The sequence below is a fragment of the Aquarana catesbeiana genome, linkage group LG09 (genome assembly GCF_042186555.1).
Source record: "Aquarana catesbeiana isolate 2022-GZ linkage group LG09, ASM4218655v1, whole genome shotgun sequence".
NCBI lineage: Eukaryota > Metazoa > Chordata > Amphibia > Anura > Ranidae > Aquarana > Aquarana catesbeiana.
The window spans coordinates 54,171,333-54,194,295 of NC_133332.1; the positions used below are offsets into that span (position 1 = coordinate 54,171,333).

General features: G+C 43.5%; 2 protein-coding genes across 3 annotated transcripts in view; one reads left to right on the plus strand and one right to left on the minus strand.

Moving 5' to 3' along the window:
• SPTBN4 (spectrin beta, non-erythrocytic 4) overlaps nucleotides 1-7,927 on the minus strand; it is a 285,984-nt gene extending 278,057 nt beyond the window's left edge. The window contains exon 1 of one of the 2 annotated variants that reach the window (XM_073598514.1): nucleotides 7,677-7,927. The gene's annotated coding sequence lies outside the window, so the exon portion shown is untranslated. The remainder of the gene's footprint in view (nucleotides 1-7,676) is intronic. The other variant, XM_073598515.1, reaches the window with a different exon arrangement.
• Nucleotides 7,928-17,458: 9,531 nt separating this feature from the next.
• The window catches only part of BLVRB (biliverdin reductase B), a 53,222-nt gene continuing 47,717 nt past the window's right edge, over nucleotides 17,459-22,963 (plus strand). Inside the window, exon 1 of the mRNA XM_073598517.1 lies at nucleotides 17,459-17,634. Within this exon, the coding sequence (XP_073454618.1) occupies nucleotides 17,502-17,634 (133 nt within the window). The 5' untranslated portion in view covers nucleotides 17,459-17,501. The remainder of the gene's footprint in view (nucleotides 17,635-22,963) is intronic.

Sequence of the window (22,963 nt, forward strand, 5' to 3'; positions counted from 1 at the left end):
CTCCACGAAACGCCATAAACCATACGGCGGCTCATGCAGGCACATTTGCAGGCGGGCACGTGCCTCCGCCGGCGCGTTCTCGCTCCCACTGCACGCCTAGTACAGAGGATCCCCGTTCTGACAGGAGACATGACAGATCTACTGTTCCCGGTGATTGGGAACAGCGATATCTGTCATGTCCCTGGTAGCCTAAAGTTAGAACATACTGAGGGAACACACTTAACCCCTTGATCGCCCCCTAGTGTTAAGCCATTCCCTGCCAGTGTCATTTTTACATTGATCAGTGCATTTTTATAGCACTGATCAATGTAATAATGTCACTGGTTCCCAAAAAGTGCCATTTGGGGTTAGATTTGTCCGCCGCAATGTCGCAGTCCCTCTAAAAATTGCAGATCGCCACCATTACTAGTAAAAACAATAATAAAAAAATAGTTTGTAAACGCGATAACTTTTAGGCAAACCAATCATTATTCGCCTATTGCGATTTTTTTTTTTGCCAAAAATATGTAGAAGAATATATATTGGCCTAAACTGATGTATAAATGTGTTTTTTTATTTTTAATTTGTTGGGATATGTATTATAGCAGAAAGTAAAAAAAATAATTTTTTTTGTTTTTTCTTCTAAATTGTCGCTCTTTGTTTGTTTATAGCGCAAAAAATAAAAACCACAGAGGTGATCAAATACCACCAAAAGAAAGCTCTATTTGTGGGGAAAAAAAGGATGTCAATTGTTTGAGTACAGCGCCGCATGACCGCGCAATTGTCAGTTAAAGCGATGCAGTGACATATCGCAAAAAATGGCCTGGTCATTAAGGGGGAAAATCCTTCCAGTCCTTAAGTAGTTAACCTGCTTTAAAGGAACAGGATCTTTTTTTTTTTTTTTTTTTTTTTTTAGGGTTACAACCTCTTTAAGAAGCCCAGGGGAGCTGCTGATATGAGTGGAATTTTTTCATTGATTCTACATGCTGGATGCATCCAGCAGTGCCACATAGGAATGTTGTCTATTGCAAAAGCATGCCAAGGAGGGTGGCTGCATTCCTCAGTACAGCGTGACCATGTAGGGCAAGGGTAGCCACCCTCATAATTAAAGTGTGATTGGAGCAGTTTATTCATTTAGAAATCTGCATGTACTATCCATCGCTGCTGAAAGAAGGTACACAGGTGACAGGAGATGGAGATATGGAATATATTTGATTTTTAGTATACTGCGGTGGTCCTCAACTTTTGGTACCAGGGACTGGTTTCGTGGGAAAACTATTATTCCACGAATGATGGTGGTGTTGAGTTTGGTGTTGCTGGGGCTAATTCACACAGTGTACATCTGTCAGGGCAAGGACACCCAGGAAACAACCATTTCCTATGTGACCCTTTCACACTGCAATGCAGCCTATGGATGTACTGCAGCGTGCTGCGATAAAATACCGACATGCTGCACTTTATTTCAACGCACCGCGCCAAAAAGCACATCATGCTGCTGTACATTTCCATGAATGAAGTGTATGTTTTGTACTTTTCAAATAAAGTTTGTAAGAAAAAAAACAAAAAAAATTTGATGCGCTGAATCACGCACCACGCTGCCGCATCCCTCAACAGACTCTGGAAGCTCTCCGTTCCCATGTTGTTAAAGCGGAGTTCCACCCAAAAGTGGAAGCTCTGCTCATCTGCTTTTCCTCCCCCTCCTCCAGTGCCACATTTGTCACCTTTCGGGGGGGGGGAGGGCGCATACCTGTCAAAAACATGTACTCGCTCCCACTTCCGTGTAAGGGCGCCACGACAACCTACGTCATTTACAGCCCCTCTTCCTTCCCCCGCTGCCTTCTGGAAGACACACACAGGTCTCAGAAGACAGCGAGACCATTCAGAAAGTGACACGCGACTCGTGCATGCGCAGTAGGAAACAGGCTGTGAAGCCTTAGTAAGGATGCCGAGGTAGGCTTCGGGTGCCGACATTGCGGGCTCCCAGGACAGGTAAGTGCTCTTATGTTAACTGCTTCAGATCCGCGCTATACCTGAATGACGGCTACAGCGCGGACCTACTTTGCCAGGAGTACGTCTCATGACGTCCTCCCGTGCCTGAGCGGCCGGCGCCCCCTGTGATCAGCGAGTCTATGAGACTTGGCTGATCACAGATCGGAGGAAGGGGTCGATCCTGACCCCTTACCACGTGATCAGCTGTCAGCCAATGACAGCTGATCACGTGATGTAAACAGAGCCGGTAATCGGCAATTTTTTCTGCTCGCGCTGTCAGCATGAGGAGAAAAAAAAAAGCCGATCACCGGCGGCTCTCAGAGGGACATCGGTCCCGATCAAGGAGAGCTCCCGCCAGCTCATCTGTGCCCAGCGGTGCCACCTACCAGTGCCACCTACCAGTGCACAACAGTGCCGCCCACCAGTGCCCACCAGCGCCACCTACCAGTGCCCACAGTGCCACCCATCAGTGCCCACAGTGCCACCTATCACTGCCCACAGTGCCACCTATCAGTGTCACCAATCAGTGCCTCATTAACAGTGCTGCCTATCAGTGTCACCTACCAGTGCCCATCAGTGCCATCTTATCAGTGGCCATCAGTGACTCCTTATCTGTGCCCATCAGTGCCATCTATCAGTGGCACCTATTAGTAACACCTATCAGTGCCCATCAGTGCCACCCATCAGGGCCCATCAGTGCCATCTTATCAGTGGCCATCAGTGCCTCCTTATCTGTGCCCATCAGTACTGCCTTATCTGTCCCCATCAGTACTGCCTTATCTGTCCCCATCAGTACTGCCTTATCTGTCCCCATCAGTGCTACCTCATCCTTGCCTATCGGTGCCCATCAGTGAAGCCTATCAGTGCCCACCAGTGCAAAAAAATAAAAACCCCAGCTGTGATTACATACCACCAAAAGAAAGCTCTATTTGTGTGAAAAAAATGATAAAAACTTAATTTGGGTACAGTGTTGTGTATTTGGGGACAGCGCTGAAAGCTGAAAATTGGTCTGGGCAGGAGGGGGGTTTAAGTTCTCGATAAGCAAGTGGTTAAAAGTCAGCAGCTGCAGTAATTTTTTTTTAATACAAGCTGGAACTCCTCTTTAATTCCTGCAAGGTCCCGTTCCTAACAGGCTACGGACCAGGACCGGTCTGCGCCCCGGGGGGGGGTTGGAGTCCCCTGGTATGCTGGGCTTAGTAACACTTTAGCTGCAACAAAGAAAAATCAGGTCTTCAGGCCAGCTGTGCTGTATGACAGAGCTGAATAAATCTCAGCACTGGATGGACAGAAGTACAAATGCTTTTGGCACGTAAAACAGCTCTGCTATATGTAGTTCAAGTGTATTTAAAGGCAAAACTTTTCTTGTTCTAGTTTTGGATAGAGTGGAAAGGGATTAGAACACCTGTCAATTTTTATTGCTGTCTGTGTGCCCATTAGAGAGATTCCCCCTCTCTATTTGTCCTGGTTACCATTATCATTGAAACTGAAAGTAAAAGAATATCCCACATTTTGGGTTGACATCAGAACAGTAATAGGGGGGACACTAGTTCTGGTGACACCCCAGGATTCCCTCACGCTGAAGGGATTTCCTCTCACTTCCTGTTTTGGCTATGAGACAGGAAATGAAGGGAAATCTCCCCAATGAGACACAGAGGTTATAATAACCCTAAAATGATATAAAAAAGTTTTGCCTATATTACACTTTAATCTGTGGATTTAGCCCTTTGCCTGGAGTTCAGCTAGATCCCTATATAAGCCCCCCTTCACACCGGTGCGACTTGTCATGCGATTTGATCGTTCCAAATCCAATGAGAAGTCGCACCCTATTGTCGGCAATGGAACTGTTCAAATAGGTGCGACTCCAACTTTGTGGTGCCACACTGATTTGAAAAAAAAAAGGTTCATGCACTATTTTTTCAAATTTCAGCTGCGGCTTGCATAGACATCTGTTCATGAAGTTGCACAGATGTCAGGCGAGTGGCAAATGAAGTCGCACTGACCTGCAGCTTTGAAATCGCGCGACTTCATTCTGACACACCGCATCTCCAATCTCGGTAAAGAGCCTCTGACGTGGGCTCTTTACCATGTGATCAGCTGTGTCCAATCACAGCTGATCACATGGTAACCAGGAAGTGCTGGTTATCGGCTTTTCCTCTATTTGCGGTGACAGGGCGCGAGTATAGGAGAGCCAATCGGCGGCTCTCCTGACAGGGGGAGTCTGCGCTGATAATCAGCACATTGATTATCAGTGCAGACCCATCAGCAGTGCCCACAAGGATGCCCGCAAGTGCCCACCAGGGATGTCAATTCATGCCCACCAGTGATTTCAATCCGTGCCCATCAGGGATGCCAACCAGTGCCCATCAGTAATGCCTGTCAATGCCTCCTGATCAGTGTTGCCTATCAGTGCCACCTAGCAGTGCCCATCAGTGCCACTTATCAGTGCCCATCAGTGCCGCCTATCAGTACCCATCAGTGCCCATCAGTGCCACCTATCAGTGCCCATCAGTGTTGCATATCAGTGCACATGGTAACCAGGAAGTGCTGCATATTAGTGCCTCAGCATCAGTGCCCATCAGTGCCACATCATCAGTGCCCGTCAGTGAACGAGAAAACTTATTTACAATTTTTTTTTTTAACAGAAACAAAGCAAAAATAAAGCAAAAAAAAATTAGTGATCAAATACCACCAAAAGAAAGTTCTATTTGTGGGGAAAAAAATGATAAAAATGTAATATGGGTACAGTGTAGCATGACCGCGCAATTGTCAAAGTGCAACAACACTGAAAGCTGAAAATTGGCCTGGGCAGGAAGGGGGTGAAAGTACCCAGTATTGAGGTGGTTAAGCGATCCATGGTGAGTAGCTTTTCAGAGGCATTTGACTGTCTGCAAGGAGGATCTATTGCCTTCTCATCGCCTATTTTAACCCATGTAATCCTCACCATCATACCGCAACTGCGTGCATTACACATGGTTGTGGTGCCGCCTCACTGACTTGAATTGGTGGTGGTATTGCCTTCTGACAGCAATGTGGGTAGAATTCATGCTGCGGCCGTGGCAAGTGTACAGCCCCATCCAGCTGTCTTTGCAACTTGAAAGGTTGGTTCCCCCTTACCAGAAATATGCCTATGCAAGTAAGAGGTGGGGGGGGGGGGGGTCTGTAGATAAAAACAAACTGTGCAGCTTTGACCAAAGTTTAATAATGCCCTTGTTATAGGTGTAGGTCATTTATGTACCTCCCAAAGCCTGGCTGAATAACTCTCAGAGATGGCATCATCCTACGCTGCCTTGTTGCTAGGCCGTTGCTAGGACACCAACAGAGGATTCAAACTGTGCAGCTTTGATAAAAGTTAAATAATTCCCTTGCTATAGGTGTAGGCCATGTATGTACCTCCCAAAGCCTGGCTGAATAATTCGCAGAAATGGCATCATCCTATCTTGCCTTGTTGCTAGGACGTTGCTAAGACACTCCCAGAGGATTCAAACTGTGCAGCTTTGGCTAAAGGTAAATAATGCCCTTGCTATAAGTGTAGGCCATTTCTATACCTCCCGAAGCCTGACTGGAATACTCCCAGAGAGGACATCATCCTGTCCTGCCTAGTTGCTAGGATGTTGCTAAGACACTCCCAGAGGATTCAAACTGTGCAGCTTTGATCAAAGTTAAATACTGCCCTTGCTATAGGTGTAGGCCATTTATGTACCTCCGAAGCCTGACAGAATAACTCCCAAAGATGGCATCATCCTATCCTGCCTTGTTGCTAGGATGCTGCTAGGACACTCCCTGAGGATTCAAACCCCTTCGCATGCACTCTCTCTTCCCCCCCATGATGCAGTAGCTCAGAGCTTTGCGATGGTGCAATGGAGGAGATAGCTGACTACACATGTGCGGGGATTTGAGAGCTCGTTCCTGTGATGCTGGGGGTGAGTAGTAACAGCTCGGAGTGTCACAGCAACGCCCTAGCAACGGTTTTAATTTTTGGAAATTGGTATGTTTAGTTGCGCTTTAACCACTTGACCTCCGGGAGATTTACCCCCCTTTTTGACCAGGCCATTTTTTTCTATATGGCACTATGTTACTTTAACAGACAATTGTGCGGTTGTACGACCTTGTACCCAAATACAATTGTTGTCCTTTTTTACCCACAAATAGAGCTTTCTTTTGGTGGTATTTGATCACCACTGTGGTTTTTATTTTTTGCTCTATAAACAAAAAACAGAAGACAATTGTGAAAAAAAGAAAACAATATTTTTGACTTTTACTTTACGTCAATATGTATTCTGCTACATGTTTTTGGTAAAAGAAAAAAAATCCCAATAAGTGTATATTGATTGGTTTGCGCAAAAATGATCACGTCAAACTATGGGATATTTTTTAACACACACATACATATATATATATATATATATATATATATATATATATATATATATATATATTTTTTTTTTTTTTTTTTTTTCCAAAGCTTCACTGAACAAACCAAAGCTAGAAGCTGATTGGTTGCCATACATAGCAGCTCCAGATTTACTAAGACTGGAGCAGCCAGTAGCTGGAGCCTGCTGTCCTTGGCAACCAATCAGTTTCTAGCTTTCATTTTCAAAGCTTCACTGAACAAGCCGAAGCTAGAAGCTGATTGGTTGCCAAGGACAGCATGCTCCAGATTATTATTATTATATAGGATTTATATAGCGCCAACAGTTTACGCAGCGCTTTATAATATAAAAAGGAGACATTACAGTTATAATACAATAAAATACAAGAGGATTAAGAGGGCTCTGCTCAGAAGAGCTTACAATCTAATAGGGTGGGGCAGGTGGTACAAAAGGTTGTAACTGTGGGGAATAAGCTGATGGAAGTTTTACTGGGATTTACTAAGACTGGAGTAGCCAGAACCTGGAGCATGCTGTCCTTGGCAACCAATCAGCTTCTAGCTTTCATTTTCAAAGCTTCACTGAACAAGCCAAAGCTAGAAGCTGATTGGTTGCCATACATAGCCACTCCAGACTTACTAAGACTGGAGCAGCCAGTATCTGGAACATGCTGTCCATGACAACCAATCAACTTCTAGATTTCATGTTCAAAGCTTCACTGAACAAATCGAAGCTAGAAGCTGATTGGTTGCCATACATAGCCGCTCCAGATTTAGTAAGACTGGAGCAGCTGTCCATGGCAACCAATCAGCTTCTAGCTTTCATTTTCAAAGCTTCACTGAACCGAAGCTAGAAGCTGATTGGTTGCCATGCACAGCCGCTCCAGATTTACTAAGATTGGAGTAGCCAGAATCTGGAGCATGCTGTCCTTGGCAACCAATCAGCTTCTAGCTTTCATTTTCAAAGCTTCACTGAACACACCAAAGCTAGAAGCTGATTGGTTGCCATGCACAGCCGCTCTGGTTTTGATGAATAGCCCTCGTAGAATTCTATTTCTTTGTATATGTCCACATAGATGGCGGTGAAGGCGCAGCATGCGCCCATTGAAAAGCATTGCATGCACTGGAGAGTGTCCTAGGAGTACAGGTAGGTGACTCTGTCAGGGGGGATGAGGCCTGCTGTCAGGGGGGATGAGGCCTGCTGTCAGGGGGGATGAGGCCTGCTGTCAGGGGGGATGAGGCCTGCTGTCAGGAGGACTCTGCTGGCTCTCTGCCCCTTGGCTGTCTGTCATGCTGATCCCCTCATAGGACACACAGAGCACACAGGACATCATCTACTTACCTTCACCAATGTCACCCTCCCTCCTCTGCTCTCCAGACGCTCTGATACATTGGGCCTCAAGGGGCCGTGTTGTCAGGCTGCACACCCCGCCGCAGGAGGAGCACACCGCGGGCACAAATAGGGAGGATGGTGCAGAAGCCCTCTATGAGCATCTCATGGACCAGCCAGCAGCGAGCATGCGCAAAGCCATCCCTTGGTTTCCTCCTGCAGAGGGCGCGTGCAGAAAGCTAAAGGGGCGGCGCGTGCGCAGTGGCGACCCACACTCAACAGCAGCTGGCGGTGGGGAGCCGGCGCGTGCGCAATGCACGCCTCAAGGGGACCTTTAACTGACCGGGAAGGAGAGCAGTGCGCATGCGTCTGGAGCAGACGTTCCCTGCTGATGGTGTGACACTAGAATGGAATAAAAGGAGGTCACGTGACTGAGAGGCATGGGAATGAAGGAATGCTTTAATCTTTAGATTAATTTGGAAGAGAATAATACATGGGTAGGGAATTATACTAAAATAAATGCACATGAGAGCTGATTTTGTTATGTGTGAGGTTAGTGGTGGCAACTGTTTGTAACTGATTTATGGTGGGTTATGGACTATATTCAGTGTCCTGTCAATATTACACATCACTGATCAGAAAATACAACACAGAAAAAAAAAAAAAGGATTATTAAAGCAAAAATATAAAATAAAATGTAATATAAATAAATGTAATATCTCTGAACAGTACATACAGTACAGCACAAAAATATAAAATACAGCAATAAACAAAACATTAAACTCCACTGGCCAGTAATTACAGCACAAAAAAACAAAATCAATCTTAGGCTCCAATGGCCGTGCTGTACAGCACAAAAAATAAATAAAGCAAAAACAATATAGTGTACAGTATATCAGTCACTATTAAACTTACTAGTACATGGAGCACAAAAAATAAATATAAAAAAAAAAATCAAACAAACACTAGTTGGTGCATACGGCACATAAAAAAAAAACATACAGCAAAAACTCTATTGGCCAGAACATACAGCACAAAAACATAACAAACACAAGCATACAGCAAAAAAAAAAAAAAAAAACAACAAAAAAAACAAACAAACAACAAAAAAAAAAAAAAATCAAATGCAATCAATATTAAATTTCACTGGCTAGTACATACAGCACAAAAAAAACCCCAATCAATAATACACTCTATTGGCCAGTACATACAGCACAAAAAAAAAAAACAGAGCAGGAAAAAAATGCACAAATTAATATTAAACTTCACTGGCCAGTACATACAGCAAAAAAAACAAAAAAAAAACAGAAATGAATATTAAACTCCACTGGCCAGTACATAAAGTACTGTATTGCAGTACATACAGCAAAAAAAAAAAACAAAGCAAAAAAAACACAAATTAAGAATAGACTCCGCTGGCCAGTACATACAGCAAAAAAAACAAAACACACAAATTAATATTAAACTCCACTGGCCAATACATACAGCACAAAAACAAAACAAACACAAATATTCAGCACAAAAAAGAAAAAAAAAATAGAGAAAACAACAAAATCATATCACTAGTAAACTCCACTGCCAAGTACATTCAGCACAAAAACAAAATAAAATATCCCCAAAAAACAACCCTTTCATTGCCAGAGCCGTTTTTTTAGGTCTGAAGATTAGTTAAAATCCCCAAACATTATACATTTTCCAAAAGCAGACTCCCTGGAGAATAAATGAATGGTCGTTCTAATTATTTATGCCACACAATATTTGCGCAAGTGTTTATCAGGTGCAAGATATCAGTAAAAAATACACTAAAGTTAATTTTAGTGCAAACAAATGCAATACATTACCCAGTTTTTGGGTAAAATATAAATGATGAGGTTGCTCCGAGTAAATATATATCTGACACGTCAAGCTGTAGACCCCTTTCACACTGGAGGGGTTTTTCAGGCACTTTAGTGCTAAAAATAGTGTCTGTAAAAAGCCTCATCTGCAATCCCAGTGTGGAAGCCTGAGTGCTTTCATACTGGGGTGCTGCGCTGGCAGGTCATCAAAAAAAGTCCTGCAAGCAGCTTCTTTGCAGTGCTGTAGGAGCGGTGTATACACCGCTCCGAAAGCACCCCTGCCCATTGAAATCATTGGGCAGCGCCGCCAAAGCGCCTCGGTAGTGGCATTTTGTGGGTGCTTTTTAACCCTTTATTCGGCTGATAGAGGGGGGTTAAAAGCGACCCGCTAGTGCCCGAAAAGCGAAAGTCGGGAAAGCACCGCTAAAACTCACCTCCATTTTCCCACCAACGCCCCCACGCTGGCAATTTGAAAGGGCTCTTAAATTTCCATCCACCCCAAAATAACGCCAAACTTTGGTACCCTATATTTTCTATAGACAAAGCTTTAAAAGCCCCTAAAGATCATCAGTGAACTGTGAAAATTGGTCCTAGAATTATTGTTTTCACTGCGGCATGCATGGCAATATAGAATATGTATATCGCAAGCAACGTTTTCATACGGAAATGCCCCCAACAGGTGCGTTTACATTTGTGTGCTTTTACATTTGTGTGTGTTTACATTTGTGTGTGTTTACATTTACTTTCACTAAAACTTTATTTCGATAACATAAGGGACAAAAAGTCCCCTGTGTCATATATGTAAACATTTTAAGACAGGTGCTCTTTAATGAGAAATTAGGGGTCTTTTAGACCCCTCCTGTCTCACCTGCTTTCCATTGAAGCTAATAGAGCACAGGTCTCAGGCCGCAGAGCCAGGGAACGTGACAATAGAAACCGGAAGCGACAATTTATACATTGCTTCTAGCTAGGGGAGATCAATGTACGTACAATGTGCGACACCTGCGCCGATGATGAGCGCACTCTAGGGGTCAAAGGGCTATACAGTCACCTAATCACTTTCTTTAGAATGCCAACAGTGGGCTTGTGGGGTCATGTACACACACTCTCCCGGCAGCCACCGCTGTGAGACATGGTGGTGGCAGTAAAAGGGTTAAACTAAAGCAAAAGGACATTGTCAGCAGAGCTGTGAATCATGGTGTGTCCTGCAGGTGGCACTGTTGCTTGCTGAGCTATATCAGTTGTGCAGAAATTTTCTAATTCTTAAGCTTGTTGTCTAAACCGCAGCTCCTCTGAAAAGTGATCCGCATTCCTAGTAAAAACGATTTTAGAAAAGGGGATTTTTATGGTGCCACAAACACAAAAAATGTTTACAAAGCGAGGCAAGGTGGTTTTACAAATTGTCAGCCACTATGTGAATGAGGCCATGAGCTTTAAACCATATATATAAAATATGAAATACAGTAAAACCTTGGATTGTGAGCATAATTCATTCCGGAAACATGCTTGTAATCCAAAACACTTGTATATCAAAGCGATTCCCCCATAAGAAATAATGGAAACTCAAATGATTCATCCCACGACCATTTATTCATAAGTCCTTTAGTTTATAGTCCATATAAAAAGATTATAGCAATGTGATCGGTTGTGTAACCATAAAATGTCCATCCACAAATGGAAGCCTCTACAAGGGGATTAGAAGCAAAATCCAGCAGGAGCTACATATTAGCAATGCTCTTGAGTACTGTTGAATAATTGTTTTTCTATTACACTGATTGTATTTGTTTTCTATGCTTTATAGCTCCTGAAGTAGCAGAAAAACGAAACATGTCGAGCAATTTGTGTGTATTTTGCATATGTATGAAACATTTTTATGAAATGTGGGCAGAATTTGTTGGCCTCCTGTTTTTTTTCCAAACTTTCTTTATACTATAGGGCTGTTCAGTTGGCACAATTATCTAAATATCACTCTACTATAGAGATTCCTTTATGGGTAGCAATTGAAGCAATGGATTGTGACCCTCTTTCCATAAATAATATATAAATAATATCCTATGGTTACGACCAATAGACTGTAAAACTTTAAAAAATCCGATGACTAAACATTCCCTGTCTATTTGGGATAGTCATAAATTTGCACATGGTCTACAATCTACTTATAACCCACTCCTTTCTTTTCACAAAAATCCAGCCTTTTATCCAGCATGGGTATCTCCCAGAACTTTATGAGCCTGGTATAAAGCCGGTATTTCATGTCTTCATGATATGACCTCAGCGTTATCGATCCGTCCCTTCCCAGAATTGTGTGAAACCAATGGACTTCCCCAATCCGAATTGTTTCGCTATCTTCAAATAAAACATTTTTTATTCCCACCATTTAAGTCCTAATCGTACTAATAACACTCTCCCTAAATTTGAACAAATTTGTATGAAAAACCCAAATGCATGAGGTCTCATTTCCACCATTTACTCTCAATTACTCGCTCATTCTGATACAAATTTGCCATTCTATGTTGCTAAATGGGAAAAAGATCTCAATCGTTCTATTGATAATACAGAATGGTCTACAATATGGTCTTATATTAAATCTACTTCACCAAACATAGTAGCACTTGAAACATCTCACAATGTAATGGCATGATGGTACTTGGTCCCTGCTAGACTCACTAAATTTGCACCTGACTACTCAGGCCTCTGTTTTCGCGGCTGTCCTGAATGGGGCACATACATACATATTTGGTGTCATTGCCCAATTATACATACATTTTGGAAACAATTATTGTCCTTAGCCTCGTTGTTGTATGTTCTATCACCATAGATGCGACAATGGCTTTTTTAAATTTAAAGCCAGACTCACTAACACATAAAAATTCGAACTATTCCTTCAACTCTCGACGGCAGTGAAACAGACAATTGCTAAGGCATGGAAAATGCAGATATTGAACATCGCAGAGACCAAGAACAGAATGAATCAATCATTAATACCGGACCAGACCGAGAGAGAAGTACAGTAAAATCACACTTGTTTATTAATAAAAATAAAAAGGTAAATAGAGTAAGCGTAGTCAAAGCATAGCCAGAGTTTAGTAACCAGATCGGATAATCAGCCAAGCCAGAGTTCAATAACCAGATCGGGTAATCAGCCAAGCCAGAGTTCAGTAACCAGATCGGGTAATCAGCCAGGCCAGAAGTCAGGGATCCAAGTAGAGGAACAGCAAGCGGGATAAGGAGCCAGAAGGGATCTCAGCAAAGCCAGTCTTTAAACAGGAATGCAGGAGATGGTTTCTTGTGATGTGACCAAGGCGAAGGCAGGAATGAAGTGAGCTGGAGATCTTTAAGTAGGCGGGACTGATGAGCAGATCCACAACAGCTTGTTAACTGTGGAGAGAGATGAGAGCTGGCAATTAGATGACAGCTGAGCAGCCAGCTCAGAGAAGGAAGGGCTGAGCCCAGCCCTGACAAATACATGCTAAGATGGATGCTTTGGATAAAAACAAATTGAAAGAGTTTTATACTTTATGGAGAACAAGGTTCGCACATTGTCTCCCTAGTATCTTTGACAATAGAGTATTCTTGTCCTGGTAATAGACTTTTTCGCATATGTTTATACTGTTGTCTACTATAAGCAATTTTGCCTCCGGATATATACTTCCTCCCTTACCCCTTTACTCTCATTCCTTCTTCCTCTTTTCCTTTTAAGTATTTCTCCTTAACCTCATTACACATAATTTTACATATAACAAAGTGTTACTGAATAAACTTGGACTTTTTTTTATTACTTTACTATTACAGATAGATACATTTAATTCTATTGTTTGTCACTATGGCCATTAAAACATAAAGGATTACTAATTTTTTACTATTGATTCTACAATGAGATTATACTCAGTAGTTTTATTTATTTATTGTTAATTTAACAAAGGATTGTTCTGATATGTTGAATCAAACAGGTTCGACACAATAGATCCTCTTTTTCCTTTTTTTCTCTCCTATGATATATATTCATAGTAATGTAATAACTTGTACCTTCTATGATATAAGTATTTATTTTGAAAATCTTGTCTAATATACTATAACTGTTATTTTATGATGATCTTTCAAATAAAAATTTTGAACGAGAAAAAAAGAACAGAGAGAGCAGTACACACATACCCTGTGTACCCGGCTTTATGGTCACCATACACGTTACAACCTAACCGTACAATCTCTATCCAATCAATTTTGGATTTAATAATTGATGTAATAGGAGGACCTACCTAACCTATCCAATCAATTTGTATCCAGTCAGATAGACCCTTGCACGACATCAGGGGTAGGCAACCTGGGGCCCTCCAGCTGTTGTGGAACTACATTTCCCATGAGGCATTGCAAAGCTGGCAGTTACAATTACTCCCAGAGGCATGATGGACTTGTAGTTCTGCAACAGCTGGAGGGCCCCAGGTTGCCTACCCCTGCACTGCATAGATGGTAGATCCAAAGGAGATTGTACAATCAGATTGTAACGTGTGTGATATGCTTTGGGTTGTCAACCCTAGTAAGTGCAATCTTCAGAAACCAAATCACAGGAATCCATGACTACTTACAGCAAATTTTAGTCTGAACCTAAAATATATTTAAAATTTATTATTATTGTATATATATTTTTTAAATGATCAATTTAGATTTCACATAATATATATATATATATATATATATATATATATATATATATATATATATATATATATATATATATTTATATTTAGTACCGTATATATTTTTATTTCAGGGACTTGTATAGCGCCGCCAATTTATGCAGCACTTTACACATATATATTGTACATTCACATTAGTCCCTGCCCTCAAGGAGTATATACAGTATCTCACAAAAGTGAGTACACCCCTCACATTTTTGTAAATATTTTATTCTATCTTTTCATGTGACAACACTGAAGAAATGACACTTTGCTACAATGTAAAGTAGTGAGTGTACAGCTTGTATAACAGTGTAAATTTGCTGTCCCCTCAAAATAACTCAACACACAGCCATTAATGTCTAAACCGCTGGCAACAAAAGTGAGTACACCCCTAAGTGAAAATGTCCAAATTGGGTCCAAAGTGTCAATATTTTGTGTGGCCACCATTATTTTCCAGCACTGCCTTAACCCTCTTGGGCATGGAGTTCACCAGAGCTTCACAGATTACCACTGGAGTCCTCTTCCACTCCTCCATGAGGACATCATGGAGCTGGTGGATGTTAGAGACCTTCCACTCCTCCACCTTCTGTTTGAGGATGCCCCACAGATGCTCAATAGGGTTTAGGTCTGGAGACATGCTTGGCCAGTCCATCACCTTTACCCTCAGCTTCTTTAGCAAGGCAGTGGTCGTCTTGGAGGTGTGTTTGGGGTCGTTATATTGAAATACTGCCCTGTGACCCAGTCTCCGAAGGGAGGGGATCATGCTCTGCTTCAGTATTTCACAGTACATGTTGGCATTCATGGTTCCCTCAATGAACTGTAGCTCCCCAGAGCCGGTGTCTTGCCGAGAAAGTTCCCCCGGCTGATAAGGACCCCCCTGTACTGCGCAGGCGCAGCGCTTGCGCAGTACGAACGACTAGGAGCCGCCGAAAATAGCCGAAGCTGAAAAACTTCAATCAGCTGTACACGGCGCCTGTGCCCTGGGTCCAGGTTCAAGCCTCACCATCCAAGTGGACCTAGAGGGAGAATAAAAAAGTGCCGAGCGAAGCGAGGCCGTGCCCGAAGTGCGGCGAGCGAAGCGAGCCCGCGAGGGGCCCTCTTACAGGTGCCGTGTACAGCTGATTTCTATTCTTTTCGGCTTTGGATATTTCCGCCGGCTCCTACTGCGCAAGCGCTGCACCTGCGCAGTAGAGGGGGGTCCTTATCCGCCATGGGGAACTTTCTCGGCAGAACACCGGGCGGCAGCACTCATGAAGCCCCAGACCATGACACTTCCACCTCCATGCTTGACTGTAGGCAAGACACACTTGTCTTTGTACTCCTCACCCGGTCGCCCCCACACACGCTTGACACCATCTGAACCAAATAAGTTTATCTTGGTCTCATCAGACCACAGGACATGGTTCTAGTAATCCATGTCCTTAGTCTGCTTGTCTTACACAAATTGTTTGCAGGCTTTCTTGTGTATCATCTTTAGAAGAGGCTTCCTTCTGGGATGACAGCCATGCAGACCAATTTGATGCAGTGTGCGGCGTATGGTCTGAGCACTGACAGGCTGACCCCCCACCCCTTCAACCTCTGCAGCAATGCTGGCCGCACTCATACGTCTATTTCCCAAAGACAACCTCTGGCTATGACGCTGAGCACGTACACTCAACTTCTTTGGTCGACCATGGAGAGGCCTGTTCTGAGTAGAACCAGTTCTGTTGAACCGCTGTATGGTCTTGGCCACCGTGCTGCAGCTAAGTTTTAGGGTCTTGGCAATCTTCTTATAGCCTAGGCCATCTTTATGTAGAGCAACAATTTTTTTTTTTCAGATCCTCAGAGAGTTCTTTGCCATGAGATGCCATGTTGAACTTCCAGTGACCAGTATGAGAGAGTAAGCCTCGGTTCACACCAGAGGCGGCACGACTTGCAGGTCGCCTCACCGAGGCGACCTGCACACGACTGCCCGGGCGACTTGCAAAATGACTTCTGTATAGAAGTCTATGCAAGTCGCCCCAAGTCGCCCCCAAAGTCGTACAGGAACCTTTTTCTAAGTCGGAGCGACTTGCGTCGCTCCCCTTAGAACGGTTCCATAGCACAGAACGGGAGGCGACTTGTCAGGCGACTAGGTCGCCTGACAAGTCGTCCCTGTGTGAACCGAGCCTGAGACCGATGACAGCAAATTTAACACACCTGCTCCCCATTCACACCTGAGACCTTGTAACACTAATGAGTTACATCACACCGGGGAGGGAAAAGGGCTAATTAGGCCTAATTTGGACATTTTCGCTTAGGGGTGTACTCACTTTTGTTGCCAGTTTAGACATTAATGGCTGTGTGTTGAGTTATTTTGAGGGGACAGCAAATTTACACTGTTATACAAGCTGTACACTCACTACTTTACATTGTAGCAAAGTGTCATTTCTTCAGTGTTGTCACATGAAAAGATATAATAAAATATTTACAAAAATGTGAGGGGTGTACTTACTTTTGTGAGATACTGTATATATATATATATATATATACACCTTAGATTGTAAGCTCCTTGAGGGCAGGGACTAATGTGAATGTACAATATATATGTGTAAAGTGCTGCATAAATTGGCGGCGCTATACAAGTCCCTGAAATAAATAAAAAATATATACGGTACTATATATATATATATATATATATATATATATATATATATATATATATATATATATATATATATATATATATATATATATATATATATATGGTGAAATCTAAATATAAATTGATAATTTAAAAAATATATATACAATAATAATAAATTTTAAATATATTTTAGGTTCAGACTAAAATTTGCTGTAAGTAGTCATGGATTCCTGTGATCGGTTTCTGAAGATTGCACTTACTAGGGTTGACAGCCTAAAGCACATCACACACATTACAATCTGATTGTACAATCTCCTTTGGATCTACCATCTATGCAGTGCAAAGTGTCATTTGTTCAGTGTTGTCACATGAAAAGATATAATAAAATATTTACACAAATGTGAGGGGTGTACTCACTTTTGTGAGATACTGTGTGTGTATATATATATATATATATATATATATATATATATATATATATACTGTATATGAATTATACATTTTATCATATAAAATCTATCTGTCCATGGTTTCAATGCCACAATCTTGGCCCATGTGACCGACATGAAATAAAATGATACATAGTTGCAGGAAGACTTCCTTACAGCAAGGAAACTGCAAATTATGAGATCCATTACAACTCCAGCAGTGAGACGGTTAAGCTGATATCTTGATGACATTGGTAGCCCCTCCCATCGGAGGAGGAGCCTGGGCTGGTTGTATGTCAGTGCTGTTCCAGCATGCAGTGAGAGGTTGCTGGCTGTACAGAGTGACAATGGCACCCAAAAATATTGTTCTCTTTGGGGCCACTGGAATGACTGGTCAGGTGACCTTGGGACAAGCCCTGGAGGAAGGTAATTCTAATCCCCATTATTATGATTATTATTATGATGTCAGTTTTATCTGTCACTCACAATACTGTGTAGTAGGCAGGAAGCATGCTAACACTCCACCTCTGCAATGGATCACCGTTAAGCTGGCCATACACTCTACAATCTGATTGTACAATCTCTTTTACACTGGCCATACGCTATACAATCTCCTTTAGGTTTACAAAAACTATGTAATAGGAGGACACACCAAAACAAAAAATTCTTTAAATTTGTATCCAACCAGGCAGGCCCTTTGTCTACCGTGTAGACAAAGGAGGACGGTAAAAACTGTATTTGTTGTGGGTGCTGATTCTAAGAAATGAGATTTCAGCTACAGGTCAAGTTTCGATCATAAAGTTTGAAAAATCCTAATCTTCACATATTAACATTTGAAAACGTTCACCTTCTTCTGCAAGTATAACCAAAAGGCAAAACTGAAGGGAAATGTTCCCGGTGGGTTTGGGGTAATAAACTTCCTTCTCTCTATACACGTGCCAAGCAGGGCAAGGCAACAGGTTTGCTTAATGGGGGGGGGGGGGGGCGGTGCTACCACTAGGCAGCCTCTGGGGACCCCGATGTAAGGGGGGTGACTTTGAGAATCCTAATGAAAGGGGGACCTCTGGAGACCTTGATGGCTGCCGGCCTTTTAAGGGGTTTGCTATGGTGGGGCTTATGGCCATGTAACCACCATGATTGGTGGTCACATGATCGGAAAATAACTTTCCGTGAGCCGGCGGTCACTGTGCTGGGAGCACACAAGGCGTGCGCTCTTTGCACAGCACGGTTGGCGCTATTGCATGCAAATATGCGGCCGCTCAGCGCCAAGGCCCGTGCCACCGAGAGGCCGCATATTTGGGTGTGCTCTGCACCAAGAGGTTAAGGAGGGGGGCTCTGGGGAACCCTGATGTAAGGGGGAACTATGAGGACCCTGATGTAAGGGGAAACTTTGGGGACCCTAATGAAAGTGAGTTCTCTGGTGTCAGGGTGAACTCTGGGGACTCTTGGGACCCTGATGTAAGGGGGGGGGTGACTCTGGGGACCCTGATTTAAGAAGAGTGGACCCTAATGTAAGGGGGGTGACTCTGGGGACACTGGTGAAAAGGGGGGACTCTGGGGACCCTGATTTAAGGAGAAGGGATTCTTGGGACCCTGATGTAAGGGTGAACTATGGGGACCCTAATGAAAGTGAGGTCTCTGATGTCAGGGTGAACTCTGGGGACTCTTGGGACCCTGATGAGGGGGTGACTCTGGGGACACTGACCAAAAGGAGGGGTGGCTCTGGGGACCCTGATTTAAAAAGAGGGGACCCTGATGTAAGGGGGGGTGACTCTGGGGACCCTAATTTAAGGAGAGGGAATTCTTAGGACCCTGATGTAAGGGGGGATGACTCTGGGAACACTGATGAAAGGGGTAAACTAATGTAAGGGAGTCAGGCTGCATTCAAACCTGAGCGGTTTAAAGTTGCGCATATTTGCCACGTTTTTACCGCAATTTTGTTCAGGTCACCAATGTAAAAGGCAGAAAAGCGCCTGTAATCTGCCCCAAAGAAGCTCATGATTTGTTTTTTTTTTTTTGAGCTTAGGGCGTTTTTCAGGCGTTTTGCTTCAAGTGACAAAACACTCAGGTGTGAACAGGTGCCATTGAAATGAATGGGATTTTGCATGTTGGGCGTTTTGTGAGCTGAAAACACTCAGGTGTGAATGCGGCCTCAAGCCTGGGGGCCCAGGCCTAAAGCTAAGAAAGGGGCCCCAAAATATCTGATGGCTGCCCCGTTCCCCACATACTGCGCCAATGTTCCGCATACCGCAGCATAATTGGATGATGGTAGCTGGAGACGAACCTGTCGCCTGCAAACTTCAGCCAATCTTAGAAGAGGAGGTATACAGCCAATGAGGTGCCATGCTACACGCAACATCACTTCCTCCAAGCTCGAGCTAACATTGGGAAGGAGGTGAGACGGAACCCCTGCATTTGCAGCCTTTTTTTTTGGAGGGAGGGGGGGGGGGGCTGCAATAGCAAATTTGCCATCTTCTCTAATCCAGGGGTTGCTAAACTTTTCAGTTCGAGAGCCACATTATACATTATATTACCAAAAGTATTGGGACACCTGCCTTTACATGGACTTTATTATCCCAGTCTTAGTCTGTAGGGTTCAATATTGAGTTGGCCCACCCTTTGCAGCTATAACAGCTTCAACTCTTCTGGGAAGGCTGTCCACAAGGTTTAGGAGTGTGTCTATGGGAATGTTTGACCATTCATCTAGAAGTGCATTTGTGAGGTCAAGTCCTGGCTCGCAGTCTCCCCTCTAATTCATCCCAAAGGTGTTCTATCGGGTTGAGGTCAAGCCAGTCAAGTTCCTCCACGCCAAACTCCCAAAGCAGGCGGTCGCATGACAAACGTGACACCCCCCCAGGGTTGCCAACCACCAGTAAACTTACTGACAGTTTGCAAGAATATGTGATATTTTTTTTTTTTTTTTTTACAACTGCCAGTAAATATCAAGGGCTGATAATTTAATGCAGTGTTGACTTTTTAAGTGTAAATCAAGCAAATTACTTTGTTATAAGTATTGTCAGTGTTTCCATATCATGTTTATACTGTTCAAATATTCACTGTGATAGTTTTCGATAGGAGTTCTGTCATTTCTCAGGTTGCCAGTAAAAAATGTCCTCCGTCAGTAAATTTCCCATGTTTTGTCAGTAAAAAATGCTGCGGGAGGTTGGCAACCCTGCCCCCCCCCCCAATCCAAAAGTTTGGGGAAGTTCTAAAAGAATAGAACTGGCTGCCAAATTTTGAGTGGGCAAATTCAAGTCTTTGGGGCAAAATACTGACAAGTTGCCTGGCGATTGTTAATGGCAACATGGGGCTAAAGGGGAAAATGCTCAATATAGTGAGAGCTAAAAACAGAACCTTTTTTTTTTTTTTTTTTTTTTTTTTTTTTTTTTTAGTTTTGGATACTATATCCAAAATGGTTGTTGCACTTACCTCAACCATGGCAGCTTCCCCGGCTCTCCTCCGCAGGCATCGCGAGTGGGCATCTCCTTCCCCTGCTCGGCGGGTTCCGTCTCCTCCCTCCTCCTCTGCGACCAATTAGAACGATTCTCCTTTCGGCCAATGGGGAAACGCGCCTCACACCCGCGCTTACTGATTACTGGAGAGTAGGTCTGGGGAAATAATCGATTTAAATCTTGAATCGAGTTGAGAGGTCAAATTGATTCAAAATTTAAGCAAATTGATTTTTTTTTTTTTCCACCGCGTCGGTCCCGCGGGCAGGAGTTTTTAGTCGAGGCCACGGTTTCGGCCTAGTCCGCGGCCTCGGCCTAGTCCTTGAGACCGCACGCCGCGAACTAGACTGAAGCCGCGGCCTCGCCTAAAAACTCCTGCCTGCAGCTCCCCAGGACCGGCGCTGACACCGCGTCGGGCCCGAGGAGCTGCAGGCAGGAGTTTTTAGGCAAGGCCGCGGCTTCAGCCTAGTCCGCGAGGCCGAGCGCTGCGGACTAGGCCGAAGCCGTGGCCTTGCCTAAAAACTCCTGCCCGCAGCTCCTCGGCACCAGCGCGGTGTCCACAAAAGAAAAACTCGATTCAAATCGTAAATCAAGTTTTTTTTTTTTTTTTTTTTTTAAGAAAATCTCCCAGCCCTACTGGAGAGGTGATTCAGTGTTGGAATAGCGAATATTCATTCGCTATTCTAACACACCTGGTTGGGCTCCGAGCGCAATGCTCTGTGTCCAGATCCCACCCCATTTTGAAGCCTATTAGAGACTCTGGCTGTAATTGGGTGCTTAAAAAAAAAAAAAAAAAAAGAAGAAAGAAAAACCCTGCCGCTGTAATTAATGCGCCCAGCATCCTGAAAGGGGCCGGACGCATGAATAGGGGGCGGCGATGGAAAAGGGAGGCGGCGCCCTTAATGGACGGGCCGCCCCTGAATGGGACACAGATGGTGAAAAAAAAAAAAAAAAATGTGACAGGGGTTATAACCCTCCCTTACTCTATCTCAAATGGGGGAAAAAAAAGTTTTGTCTATAGTTCTACTTTAACTCAGAAAAGTCCCTTCTATTGCTTTCAGCCTCTTCCAAATCCTCCAAATTCATAGATGTGATGGCTGTGAGCCAGCCAGTAAGTCTGTTATTAGAGCTGCAATATTATAAATGTTTGCTTTTGGGCTAGGATTCCACCGATACCGGTATCAGTGCTGATGCTAAGCATTTTGCACTGGTATTCATGAAGATGCTCCGATACCTGAAACTGATACCTTTTGCGGTGCAATTCGAGCCCATACAAAATGAATGGGCTCAACTTGCACTGCAAAGAATTGCATGTGATCTGAACAGAAAGGCGGTGCGATTCCTTGTCCGAATCGCATTTCTTGTGTGAACACAGGCTTGTCGTAGTGACTTCAGCCTGGGTTCACACAGGAGTGGTGCGGAAAACCGCATGCGACTCGGCTGGGAACCGCACTGCATTCCTGTTCAAATCGATTTTGTATGGGCTCAGATCGCACCGCAAAGATATCAGTAATTGGTATAGGTGAGTACTTGAGCACAAGTATTGGTACTCGTCGGTTAAAAATATTGGGTATCGGTTTCGCCCTATTTTGGGTTTTGTATCGCTTTAATTTCTACAATATGTTCTTGTTTGCCAAGTGCACTTCATGACTTCCTATGTCTGCTCAACACTTGCATACGCAAGTCTCCTTTTTACTGTGCGCATTAAGATATATATATTATTTTCACAGACCATGCGTCTTCTTCATCGCCTTATGAGCTCTTCTCACAAGGTGACATCTCTGGAATATACAAAACATGCAGGGTGGCACTTGTGTGCAGAATACAGCGGGTATACATAGAACGTTCCTCTCCAGATTGATGATTAGCAGATTAGAACTGGCTGATGGAACATAGTAGCATACCACAACCACAGATAGGATAAGACCGATAGCACAATGTGGGTGATCACTGATAATATTGTATTATGGAGTGTATCAGACAAGATAAGACCTATATACACAACAGGGCGATCGCTGATAATGGCTGTATAATGGTGTATAACTCAGTGTACTACACACAGGAAAAGTTCAATGTACTACTGCAAATGCAAACGGTGTGAACACTTAGGCCTCATGCACACGAGATGCTGTTAAACACGCGTTCAGAGGCAGTTGGACACTTTTTTTTTTTTAACTGCTCCTGAACCCATTCAATGTTATCCTATGTGTCCATGTACACAGTCTCGTTTTTAGGGAGTTGCGTTTAACCTCGTTTTTCCAGAAGCAAAAAAATGGCTTCAGACGCCAAACGCGGCTAAACGCCGG